Here is a 14,087-nt window from a genome sequence, read left to right on the forward strand (position 1 = left end):
GAATATGCCCGCTCTCTCGGCTCGTTCAGCGAATTGCGCAGGCATGCACGATTGAACGCTAAGCTGGCGTGGCGGGGCACCTTACGCAATCGTGAATGCGCGCCGCCCGCGACAAGCAACGCGCACGCACGCACACCGCCTACTTTTCCACCACGGCCCATTTCTCTCTCCTTGGCTAAAAACGGGCTCTGCCAGACGCAGTGCATTATGCGAATATGTAACATCTATTCCCGTCCTAAAAGTAGTCACAAAACGATAGCGGATATAACGTATGCTCGTTCTGGCGAGTCGGCGGCTGTTGATAACTGTAGAGGTTTCGCGCATAAGTAACGCTTAATAAAAAACTTGAGGATATAGACAAACCCAAGCGCATGTTTATACAGGGTACGCCATCTAACTCTTTAGCCAGAGTTGAAAGATATAGCGAGACGCTATATGACGACGCGCCCAAATGTACACTGTCGTTCTTTATGAACGGGAACACGCGAACGCATATGGCCTACTCTCTGCGGCAGCTGCCTAGAGCACCATCAACCGACAAATGAAGAAAGCACGTTCACTTTTGGCGTCATCTATGGCCAAGCAAGAGAACGAGTCATGGCCGGTAGACAAGCACTGCTATATTACGTTCCCGGTGAGCGATATCGGGCAATTACTGCAGCCTGCGCCGTGGTCGCATACAACGTTTGGACTACGCACTGCAGGCCTGAGTAGAGAGGGAGTGCAAACTAGCAGAGCTTGTCTACCAGCCATTACTCGTTTCTTTTTTTTTTTTTGCAACAGATTACGCTGAAAGCAAAGTGTTTTTTCCTTTTGCTGTCGGTTGATGCTGCTGTAGGCAGCCGCCGCAGAGCGCAGGCCACGCGTTCACGTGTTCCCTTTCATAAAGGACGACAGTGTACGTTGGCAACTACTGCATGGAGTAAGAGACGTTACTTCATGTATTCTTCTTAATTAGACAATATCAACTAACCAACTTTCTCTGCAACGACGCTGGGCAAAAATTCTAATTGGCAGGTGGTATAGGTCTGCTTGTTGGAAAACACCTAATTCAACCGCTTCTACCTTTCCAACTATTAAGCACTCCTGTGTCTGCATGTCCACCATCTACAGGGTGCCCCAGCTATTTTTAGCCAGAGTTAAAAACTACGCCGACACACGCAATGATGACGCAACCAAATGCACGTTGGTGACAATTGTCTAGAGTGAGCCAGACTATTTTTGTGTTCTTATTGTTTAATGAGGCCCCTTTAATTGAATAACTTTTGAACAAAATAGGATCGGTCGAAAATTCCAAATATAAAGTTGTAGATCAGTATGCAAAACGTCCGATTAGACGATTTGGAACTTTACATCTGTTAACTATAGACGTTTCTCTGCTAACTACAAATGTACGCAAAACACAAAAAGAATACCACATGACAAACAATGGTGCGCCTCCGCGCCATGATTCTGGTGCTCCCTAACGTTCCGCGAACGAACAGTACGCTTTTCCCTCGCACCGGGTCATGACAGCAATAAGCAGTTAGGACGCGCTCACACTGAGCATTCCGGCCGCCGAAAGTGCGCCGAATCCGGTTCGGCGGCGGCGAGATCCGCCGAAAAGGCCCTCCCCGCGCCGATCGCTCTCGGACCGAATTTTGCGGCGTCTGCCACCGAATCGGTCACCACGGACCAATAGGAGCGCTAATCAAGGAATTTTGAAAAGAGGTGACCGAGCACTACTCACTTGTCACGTCTCAGTGCACGTAACTGAATGTTGTAACCAACGGGAGTTTCGCCCATTCGACCGAGCTTGTCACGGTCTTGCAGAGCAAGACAAAACCACCAACACCGCTGGCGTCGGCGGTTTTTTTCGGCTCTTCATTCATTACAAGACACCGACTTGCCAGTAAAGCAAGCAGTACTGCTTCTTCTTGCTTCCTGCGAACGAGAATCGTCGAGGCTTAGACCACCGGACAGCGTAGTGGCGTTTGCGAGCCGCGACAACAACCGGGTGACCGCGCATCCATGCCATGTTCACCCAGTGGCAAATGGCATATTCGGCGGCGCGGGGCGCGTTCAGTGCGAACGACGCAGCGTTTCGGCGGCAGGTGATTTTCGCGAAAGCGGATGCTTCAGTGTGAACTAGGGGCTACAGCGGTTATCGCTTTCGCGGCCGGTAGCGAAACGCGTTCATCGCAAAGCCACCGCAATCGTCACGGCCTTGTCGAGACAGCACAATCGGGCAAATGCTATGGTCGTTCGTACGCGGAACGTTAGGGTGCACTAGAATCATCGTGCGCACTGGCGCGCGAGCTAGCTCGTAACGTGTTTTTTTTTTTCGCGGGCATTTGTAGTTAGCAGAAAACCAAAGAATTAACAGATATGAAGCTAGAAACTATATAGTCAGACGTTTTGCAAACTGATGAACAACTTTCTCATTGGAATTTCTGGTTCATTATTGTTGCTTAATATTGATTGATTGATTTGTGGGCTTTAACGTCCCAAAACCACCATTTAATTATGAGAGACGCCGTAGTGGAGGGCTCCGTAAGTTTAGAACACCTGGGGTTCTTTAACGTGCACCCAAATCTGTGAACACGGGCCTACAGCACTTTCGCCTGCATCGAAAATGCAGCCACCTCAGCGGGGATTCGATCCCGCGACCTGCGGGTCAGCAGCCGAGTACCTTATAACCACTAGACCACTGCGGCGGGGCTAATGTTGCTTAAAAGGTCAATAAAAGTGGCCTAATTAAGCAACTAATCTAAACCCAAGAAACTAGTCTGACTCACTCCAGGCAGCAGTCAGCAACATGCATTTGAAAGCGCCGTCACTACGTGTGTCGGCATATTTTTAAACTCTCGTTTAAGATAGCTGGGGCACTCTGTATATACACATGCATACACACAGTAACGTCTCAGACCATGCAGTTTAACTGCGCAGCAGCATGCTCGAGTTTCCATTTGTAGTCTATTATAGTTCTGCGGTCTAACTATAGTTAAACCTTAACAATCGCACATTGCCCCGCAGTTGTATTTTACATTTTTGTTCGCCCAAAGATCAGCCCAAAGCCTTAGCGTCAAACGAAGCGAAAGCGCTGACGGCGGCCCGCAGAATCTTTACTCGGAGCGCCCTTGCGATGCGTTTCCCAGGAAACGGGCCACACACACTGCGCCGTATACACCGCGTCACAGACGAGACGGTCGACGGCGTAGACATATATGCGCCGGGTCGATCGATCAAGAAACTAATCGATAAATTATAGCTTGATCAGGGCGGATAGGCGGGGAGTCGAGGGAGCACGCCCTTTTCACCGCACTTCCATGGTTCGCAATAAATAGGTTGCTGCGTAGAATAATTGAGGCAGCAAGCGTTTCGCCTACTCCATTATCCCTTGCAGCACATCGACTTAACAAATAAAAAAGGGTAAAACACCTAGTTAAATATGCTTATCTTACTTTTAACAGCGTTCATTTAAGAAATCGATGAACACGATCGAGTTTGGCTACATAAGCTGCATCTCCATCACGACCTTTACTATAGAGTCGGCCCCGTGATGACATATATTGCATGAATGGACTTAAGTTGACAAGATTCAACAAAAAGCCGGCAGTTCTTTTTGTGAGCATGTCAAGACAGTAAGTGAGCAAAAAAAGAAAAAAAGCCGAGCTCTTCGCAATTTACCATGCGTCCTGTATTCATGCATTTATAATTAAGAACATGATCACTTGCGAACCTCGTAAATGTATGTATGCATGTCGACTACATACAGGGCCTTTACGTAACTAGACACCAAATGTATAAAACAGTCAAAGCACAATTGAATGAAATCGAGTACATATGGTTTGCCGTCATGAGACATATTTTAGGGTAATTTTACATTGCGTTTAATTACTAGGGATCAATCAATCTAAGATTTAATATTCACTTTAGGACAAAGTACGTTTCCTTGCTTTGTAGAAGGCATTCTAAAATGAGAGATCCAATTTTTTTTTTCGCGTATCAATCACGTATCAGCGTCTTAGTACGACAGCCGGATTTCTTTCCCCTCGTCCTATGCGTGTAAAGACGAAAGCTATGGCGAGCAAACACAGACTAAAAAAATGAAAAACAAAAAAGACACGCCATAGGGAATGCAAAGAAAGCATAAACTGCGCGAGTTTCGTAAATATATACATATGTGATCGGCGCGAGGAACAGTGAACAGTGAACAGTGAACTTTATTGACATCATGTACATAGTACACACACATAGTACACAATGCCGGAGGCCGGCAGAAAAAGCCATCGCAAGGATAGCTTGACGAAGCTGCGGGCCCCCGTTTTGGCACCAGCGTACAACGGTGTTCTCAGTACATAAAAAAAAATGTACTGAACAGATAAATCACTTAGTACAGATTAACATAACTTTGTAATTTACATAGAGTACACTATAGATATATAATTGCACAAATCATTCAATACACGACCGAAAGAAAATATGAGAAAAATATGAGATGGTTACAAATCGCCATGCCTAGCGTACACCGACATATTCTCTATAGTTGACACTCATAGGCATGCGCGAGATATTATATAGTGTCAATGTAATTATTTGCAAGAAAGGAACGTATTGCATTGAACGTATTGCATTGAACGTATTGCATTGAAACTTCGCTAAACGCTCTTCAACCAAACAAATGCCTCAAAAGACTAGATAAAGGAAATTTGGAAGTCCAGTATTATAAGAGTTGGTGTGGCGAGCGCATTTTTTTATACATAGTTTCCGCCACATGCCGGCGGCTTCGCTAATAACGCTATCAAGAGGGACGGCTCAACTCACCCTCTATATATCTCATCCTCCTCCTTTCATTGTTTTTTTTTGAGCTTTCACCCTAATAGAACACCGTTTCTGAACAATATAGAACGTGACAGGGTGTCCATATAAGACGCAACAGCAGCGGCTGATCGCGTCTCTCACAATAATACAGTGGTTTTGGGACTTTAAAGCCCACAAATCAATCAGCGGCGGCTGATGAAGCCGCTACAGCGCGGAGAGAATTTTCAGCCAGCGCAAACTGCGCTCTGCATTCGGGGAGGGCGAAGAGAAAAGACAATTAAAGAATGAAAAAGCCGCAGAACGCGCGCGGCCGAGGGTATTGAATGGACAAACCGAGGCCCGGGCGACCGTTAATTGCGACCTGCGCGCCGTCAGATATACGCGGGGAGGGCACGATTCCTCGCACAGCGACTGCAGGCGTTCGCCTCGGCGTAATTACGCTGCGGTTCGGAGACCTGTCACTCACCGATGTTGGGGTGGTTCAGCTTTCGGCAGATCCTCGCTTCGCGCTCCAGCTTCTGGAAGTCTGCGAGAAAGAAAAAAAAAGGGGGGGGGGAAGGACGATGCGATCAGGAGAGGCCACACGACTTGCAGAAAACGCAGCCACCAGTCAGCAGCCCGCTCGTGTTTGTTTGTTTGTTTGTTTGTTTGTTTGTTTGTTTGCTTGCTTGTTTGTTTGTTTGTTTGTTTGTTTGTTTGTTTGTTTACTACGCTGCTCGAGCCTCCAATCACGGGGCGAAATGCCTTGCAGAATACACAAATACAGTAACTTATAAAAAAGATACGTCATATTGATACGTTCACTACAGGGTGATGAAAGCACAAAACAAACTTAATTGAGTACTCATAAGTTAAACGACAGGTAACGCGCAATATAGATAGGATAAGGTTAAAGAGAACAACTTAAACAACATGACACAGTCAAGGCTCCAAGTTACAGTCTTAAGAGCCAGAGCGCGTGTATAATGCGAAGTGTCTTGGAATGCTGCTGCTGCTACTACTACTACTACTACTACTACTACTACTACTACTACTACTACTACTACTACTACTACTACTAACAACAACAACAACAACAACAACAACAACAACAACAATAATAATAATAATAATAATAATAATAATAATAATAATAATAATAATAATAATATCTGGGGTTTTCCGGCCCAAAACCCGGATACGGTCAGGAGGCACACCGTATATAGAGAGCTGCTGAAATTTCATCGATCTGCGTGTTCTTTAAGGTGCACTGACTCCACACAGTACACAAGGGTCTCTACCGTTTTCGCCTACATCGAATACAGCCGCCATGGCCGGGATTGAACCTATGACCTCGGGGTGAGGCACTAAAACCATGCGCCGAGCCACCACGGAGGCATGTATCACTAAAGTCCGAAGCACTGTTCACCGACTGCAGTTTGACGTCCCACTTCCGAGACTCTCGTGCTACTATTTAATCTAGGACACTTTGTCACGCCAGTGACAAGCATACCGGGCCCAGCAAAAGATGCGAAAGCACACGCTAGAGCTAATGCAGCGACATCTCTGCTCCTGCAGGGGTGTAATGAAAAGAGGAGCACTCTGGCGCGAAGAATACCCGCGAATATAGATATCGTTCACAGGTGGGGAAAGGACCCACAAGTGCACAATCAAAATTTTCAAGCTAGAGCACAAGTCAGGTGCGGTTACGTGCGCAACGCCACGCAAACAAATAATGGTGGTGTACGAACACAAATGTCAGATGTATGCACTCAGGGGCAAGGAATGCAAAGTCACTACATATACGGGTAGGATGGTTTAGGTAGCGGAGCAGTTCTACAGAGATCCGTACAGCAACCGAGACAATCAGGCTGACAACGTAAAAAAGCAGTAACCGCGTGAGCAGGAGACAGAAAACAAGGTGGGCAGATGAGCTCTTATGAAGATTGCAGGTATAAGGTGGCAGCAGAAGGTATAGGACAGCGTTGATTGGCGGAACATGGGAGAGGCCTTTGCACTGCTGCGGGCGTAGTGGAGATGATGATGATGACGAAGACGAACACAAATGTACCCGTGAAAAGAACACGAACAGTCGCGGCCACTGTTGAAGGGTAAACGGAGCGGGTGACCGCGCTCCGCAGAGCGCCACGACGGGCGCCGTGCGAAGTATTGCAGCGCAAGCGCAATCAGCGCTGGAAGCGGAGTTAGCGGCGCGTCGTCTGCTACGGTGCCTCCAACTTTGCCTCGAACGGCGAAACCTAGATTGCGCGCGTGCGAAGTGGGAGGCATCGTAACAGACGACGCGCATTGATTGATTGATTGATTTGTGGGGTTTAACGTCCCAAAACCACCATTTGATTATGAGAGACGCCGTAGTGGAGGGCTCCGGAAATTTTGACCACCTGGGGTTCTTTAACGTGCACCCAAATCTGAGTACACGGGCCTACAACATTTCCGCCTCCATCGGAAATGCAGCCGCCGCAGCCGGGAATCGAACCCGCGACCTGCGGGTCAGCAGCCGAGTGCCAGACGCGCAGCCATCTACACTTCTGGCACTGGTTGCGTTTGCACCACAGTACTTCGCGCGCCGCCCGCTTGGTGGCCCATTAGCAGCCACGCGAGAACACTTGATAATTTTCTGTAAAGGGCTCCACCCTATATAGTCCAAGATAATGGCACGGATTTTTTCAATGCGTTGGGATTTAGGGACAGTGAAGGCAAAATAGACCTTAAACGGGTAGAAAATAGCCAGGAGGAGGCTATAACTTATTGGTGGCTACAATCGAGGCGCGAGTGAAATTCAATCCTTCATCAAATAGTGATATATAGTACTTAACTTTATGGCTACGTGGCGTAAGCCGCCGCCCGATCTAAAGGGCACAGCCGGATCCATCCATCCATCCATCCATCCATCCATCCATCCATCCATCCATCCATCCATCCATCCATCCATCCATCCATCCATCCATCCGTGCCGCGTTCCCTCTAACATTGGTCGCGACTGTACGTCCATCAAGGCCCAACTTCGCCGAACCCTTCAAACTGCAACTACGTTGTATTTGGAGGGTGGGTTGTGGTGCCACCATATACAGGATGCCCCGCTATGTTTATTTAGCCAGAGTTTAAAAATGTGCCGAAACACGCAATTACGACGCGACCAAATGCATGTTGCTCGCCGTTTCCTGGAGTTAGTCAAACTATTTTTTGTGTTCCAAAATATTGTTTAATTAGATCTGTTTAACTAACTTTTGAAGGAAAGAACATGGATGAAAGTTTTAATGAGAAAGCTGTAGATGGGTTTGCAAAGCGTTCATTTAGACAGTTTTGAACTTTACATCTGTTAAGTATTATTGTTTTTTCTGTTATTACAAATGCCCGCAAAATACAAAAAAATACCACGTGATAAACCCGCTCGTGCGCCAGTGCGCACGACGATTCTAGTGCTCCCTAACGTTCCACTCACGAACGACACGCTCCCCTCGCAACAGTTCACGACAGCGATAAGCAGTCAGAGCGGTTATCGTTTTTGTGGCCGATAGCAAAACATGTTCATCGCAAAGCCGTTCCCATCGTTGCCGCCCTGTCGAGATAGGAGAATCGCGCATATGCTATGGTCGGTCGTACGCACAACGGTATAGCCCCGCAGTTCACTGAACTGCACAAAGACTGAACGCGCAACGCTACCGTAGACATATACGCAAGACAACGGGTGGGTTGGTAAATGAGACGTTCCCTAAGCTTATTATTTCACATCATTACATTTGTTTAAAAGCTCAAGATGACGGGACCCATAAGTCTAGATGTAAAATCCTCGATACACATAAGACAAATTCGAATACGGCGAGAAGCTAAGTATAGCGGCGTATTCCATAAGAATGGGAAACATATTTTACCATGTAACGTATGATTTTGCGAGATTTCAACAACGTGCAAAAGGTACGCCGAATCCATCGCAGCGACGTGTTACAAAAAAGTGCCGCCACATCCACGAAGTGAATGATGAGGAATGGGCGAAGCTCCGGAGTTAAACCTGGTAAACCATGAATCCTCCGTACATTTTGCCCACTCGATTTTATTACAACGCTCCCCCTAGCGTACGTCGCCGCACTGAATCCAACGATTGCCTTCCACCAATGACACGCGCCACATGTGGCATCATTCCTATTTTATAACATCTCGCATCTTTCATCACCAACTACAAGTACCGCCGTCTAGTTTATAACATGTTGCATCTATTCATCTTAAGCTACAAGTACCGCCATCTAGTGAACACTGCAAGAACTAAACGAGAGGTGGCTACATACAGGGGACGCACAGCCCACGCCTTAAGGAGCTTCGCCCCTAAAAAAAAAAGAAACGTGTTTCCATACATGTCTGTGAACGTCATGCGTGGCTATATTTAACCAGGCATATGGTACACCAGCACCAACAAAAAAAAAAAAGGACGGCCAAACGACGAGGGGGTGGGGTGAAAGTGGGTATTGCGCAGATTTGATCATTCAAAAGATGATGAAGGGTAAGCGAGGCAGGAAAAGGAGCCATTTTCTAGGGCCGCGCACATTTCGTGAGCATTCGGTGAAAGCGGAACAGCTCGTCATAGCTCCCAGCGAGATTTAAACATCAATCAGGCAGGTGGGGACACATACAGCGCGAAAACCCCGGGAAAACGGTTCTCAATATCACCCCGAAACGGGCGCAGCAGATCGAGCGTGTCCTGCTCCACCTTGGAAACCTTAGATGCGTGCAGCGAAGCCGACAGCCAGAGATCGGCTAGAGGTATACTTTTAAGCCGAATCCAGAAAATCTTTTGGCAACAGCTATTTGCGACAGGCCGTCGGCCGCATCCTGGCTATAGAGGTCGTGTACGGCGTATATCTTTGGCCAATCGCGCACGCGTCCCTTGCATGTAAAAAAGGCTTCTCGGTGCATAAGCTGAGGAAGCACTAACTCACTGGATTTTCACGCACCAAAGCCACTATGTTATTATGAAGTATACGCCATAGTGCAGGGGGACTCCGCATTTTATATCCACTACGGCTTCCTTCGAGAACATATGAGCACACGGCGCTGTCGACCGATGATTCAAATACAGGCATACAGAACAGCACCAAAAAAATGAAGGGACCCCCTCTTCCCCCACCCAAAAAAAAAAAAGCAAGCAAGCGAGAAAGAAAGAACCGCGAAACGATCAGGCCCGGAAAATGGCCGGAACGTGACTGCCTCTCGGCGACACCAATTTCGGCTGCCGGCGGTCGAATTCACTTAGTTATACCACGGGAGGACTGGAGTATAGAGCAAATCGCGTCATTCCACATCATCGAACGCCCCGCAGCATGGAACTCGAGACGAAGTGCGCGCCATACTCCGCGCCCCAGCACGAAGCTGACCAGTCACAACCAACCCGGCTAGTTGTATACGAGCCCTTTTACACCATGCCGCGCAGTGGTTACATATATATATAGCGTGCCTGCAGATGCGCAGTCGATTCTCCCCTGGCCAAACACGACGAAGGGATTGTCTAAAGTGAATTTGGGATATTAAATTCCGATCGAAGGAGACCGCCAGTGCACGTGCGCCTTGCGCAGCCGTATATAACGCAGCCGACCGCATAAGTGTTTTTTTTTTTTCGGAATACACGCGAGCAAGCGGGGATATTAAATTTTCTCCTCAAATTTCTCGGCGCGTTGCGAGAAAAAAAAAAATCGGGAGAGTTGCAACGTGATGGCGGGCGGATGGAAATGCGTGCTCTCTCGATTTACTTTTTATTTCCGTAATAATCGGATTATTATTCTTTTTTTGGGGGGAATCGCGTGTTCCGCGCATATATATTTTTCGTATTTCGCCGCGCCAGCTTTCCCAGGAGTTTCGCGGTCGATATAGCGCTAAAACAGAATATTCATCAGTTCACAGTGCTTATGAAACGCACGGTTGCCCGATAATGCAAAATTGCCCCCCCCCCCCCACCTCAACCTTTCTAAATACAACGGAATCGCATGTGTGCGCGTGATCGAGTCTGTATGTTCGAGAGAGGGTGAAAAAAGAGCGGGGGGTCAAAGCGTGCGCGTCGGAGCACGATGTAACCCCGTCGCTGGAGGAAAACGCCCGCTAGGGATCGAATAATCGTATTCCAACTTTTGGGGTAGAATTATATTCGAACAAACCCGCAACACAATTAGGTAGCTAATTTATCCCGGATAAATTGTCTTACGCGTGCGGAATTGCGAATGAATCACACAGAAACGACCCCGCACTTCGTACAGAATGCCACGAACTCCAGACCTGCGAACCCGTGAAGACAGCCTGCACAGTGCATGACACTAACGGTGACGGGCATGCGCAGACGCAGTCATTTCGACCTGCAAGGCGAAGTCGATAGCAAATCCGGCAATTTTCGAATGAACATAAAAGTATAACCTCCGTATATTCAGAAACGGTCGTCGACTCGATTTTCACCCTTCACTTGACAGAGTTGAGCACTGCGCCGCTGCTCGGCTGAAATCGATGCTGCGCTACTCAAGAATCGCAGCAGATTATCGCCGATATGCAGTAACTTGCCATGCCTAAAGACGGCGCTCCCATCGGCTTCCTCAAGTGAAGGAGAAGCGTTGAGTAAAAGGGACGTTCTAAAATACAGGGGTAAGTGTTCGCAGCGTTTCGCTTTTGATCACTTTCTTTGAATAGGAAAAAGCGTTTTTTTTTGTTTTGTTTTTTTTCAATCGCATTGTCGTACAAAGGGTACCACAATGCAAGACGACTTACAACGGAGAGCAGTGCACGTCTCATCTCGCCAACCATTTCACGCGACCATAGCATATGAGGTAACTACACTAAAAAGCCTATACAGTGCTTTCATTCGTAGTTCGGAATTATGACGCTCCTGCTCTCTTGCCGAATGTCCCGAGAAAGCACGCTAGCGCACGAAGAGGCACAGCGACAAACACGAAAACGCGGTTTAGGTTCGGCAATATTGTTTTCGGCCAGCCGACGAAGAAGCACTTTATGTGCGAACATCAATGGTACATCGCAAAACAGCTGTCACATCTACAAGAAGGGTGACTTAAGCATAACACGTCACAGCCGAAGAGTGCAATTTCTTTTCAAATTTTCCGCACCATTCCTACGTACACAGAGTATGAAAAAAAGCTTGGTTAAACGCTCATACCTTTCATCTTTCTATATTTCAGATTTGAGTGCACGTTAAAGAACCCCAGGTGGTCGAAATTTCCAGAGCCCTCCCCTACGGCGTCTTTCATATTCATATCGTGGTTTTGGGACGTTAAACCTCACATATCAATCAATCAAATCTTTCTATATTTTTTTTACCTGACCCCACGATGGTTTACGTTTGTTCACGCTTATACACTTGATGCCTCGATATCAAGCCCTGTGATCCTTTGAACACTCCATCGCTCGGGCGCATGGCCAATGGTATACGTATATCCGCGTTTTTGTTTTTTGTTTTTTCTCTCTCGTAACCGCTTCACACGAGACGGCCAAAGTCACCGCCACCTCTCCAGCCTATAAGGTGCTTCGGATGTCCTATAGAAAACACCATGAGCGAGGAAAACAAACACGAAAAGATCCCCTGAAGCCGTCCATTAGCGGGTTCCATTAGAGCGGCGAGCCTTCCGAGAGCCGAAAGATGCGCCCCGCCTACACACGCCGACGGGGATACAAGACAAACATGTATATCTATACCTTTATGTATTCCCTCGAAGCTGCTCTCGTTCCAAAAGAAATAGCAGCTAAAGCAAGCAGTGCGCATAGATGAGAACAATTCTCACCTCATCACCCCGCGTGGCCAAGTTGATCTTGGCAAAGGCGGCCAGTAAGCCCGGCCTTTCCCATCCGTCTCTTAGGAAAACAGAAATTGAAGGCGGCGGGTGAGAAAACAAAGTGGCAAGGATCCCCCGGCGAAGAAAACATGTTCCGCCAATCCCACCGAAGGGGCGGGCTCTCACGACGACGCCTGTGTGTGTCGGATGTTTGTTTCAAGATGGACAATGTTTATTTATTAACGACCACAGCGAAATAGAAAACGCAGTTTCTTAGGAGTATTGCCCTCAACAGCGGCGACAATCGCTTCATAAATATTATGAGGTGAATATTTGCTGACTAGCAAAATATCCTTTCTTTTTCTAAGCTTCCAGTCAACGCGGACTCCTCGTAATCCGGAAATTCAAGAGAGCTTTCCGTAAAAGACATATCGGCGTGTGGGTAAGAAAAATACGATTAGCCAGCAGACGAACTGTTGCGCGACGAATTATGGCACTCGATCGGAGCGCGCGAAACTTAAGCCGCTATAGTTCCAAGCCGGTTTGACACGCATATATACCCCCGTATTCACAAACGCTCCTCGACTCAACTTTCACCCTTCACTTGACAGAGCTGCGCACTGCGCCGCTGCTCGGATGAAAATAACGCTGCGCTACTCAAGAATAGCAACAAATTATACTGATATGCAGTGACTTTTTTCGCCTACAGATGACGCTTTCATCGCATTTCTCAAGTGGAGGTGGAGCGTTGAGTGAAGGGACGTTCTAGAATACGGGCCATAGTGTCACTGCTTCGTATCCTGTGGCTGACAAAAGTTTCGAGCAGAAAAAGGAAGTTGGCGGGGGGGGGGGAGGGGGGGGGGGGCACGTGCTCGCTGCGTTACCCCCTCCTCGAGGAAACATCGCTTCTTACGGGTTAAGCAATTAGTGCTCCGCCGGCACTGAAAATGGGCATATTTCGCGCGCGAATAGCAATTCAATTCGAAGTGAAACGGAAGCAACTTTAAAATGCAAAGAATTTCCATTTCAGCAGAATGCAAGTGATAACCGGTAAAACGCGTTATGTCAAAATTTGCTATACTTGATACATACGAGCCCGTTAAACTCAAAAGTACGATTAATTGACGTGAGAATAATATGTTCACTTAATGTTTAGGTGAGGTTCCAAGGCAGCGCGTATTTTTCCTACATTGGTGTTTCCACTGCATATTACACCTACACTTCAGTGAAACCACCTTTACAGGCGGGTTACAGGCGCTCTAATGCACGCCTACTCGGTTCATTACGAATACTTCAAAACTTTAAATAGTTTAAATTCATGACAAAGCGAATGCGAATTCTGAAACATTCGTTAAAAAATATTCTAAGTGCTCGAGTATTTACACGTGCCTAGCTCTTACACATCGGCAAAACTGGAAGTGCAAGCCAACATTACACATAACCGGCTGTTCACATTAAAATGTCATTTGGAAACGGTGATTTTTTTTTTCACAGCCGGCTCTCATAATGACAAAGCGTGTGGCGTATTCG

At 47.3% G+C, this 14,087-nt stretch overlaps 1 protein-coding gene across 39 annotated transcripts in view; it reads right to left on the minus strand.

The window, feature by feature from the left end:
* The window catches only part of CaMKII (Calcium/calmodulin-dependent protein kinase II), a 243,703-nt gene that overhangs the window by 117,637 nt on the left and 111,979 nt on the right, over positions 1–14,087 (minus strand). For all 39 annotated transcript variants that reach the window (XM_075879738.1, XM_075879744.1, XM_075879740.1 and 36 more), the window contains exon 3: positions 5,270–5,329. In XM_075879738.1, the coding sequence (XP_075735853.1) occupies positions 5,270–5,329 (60 nt within the window). The remainder of the gene's footprint in view (positions 1–5,269; positions 5,330–14,087) is intronic.

Source organism: Rhipicephalus microplus, chromosome X, assembly GCF_043290135.1.
Source record: "Rhipicephalus microplus isolate Deutch F79 chromosome X, USDA_Rmic, whole genome shotgun sequence".
Taxonomy (NCBI): domain Eukaryota; kingdom Metazoa; phylum Arthropoda; class Arachnida; order Ixodida; family Ixodidae; genus Rhipicephalus; species Rhipicephalus microplus.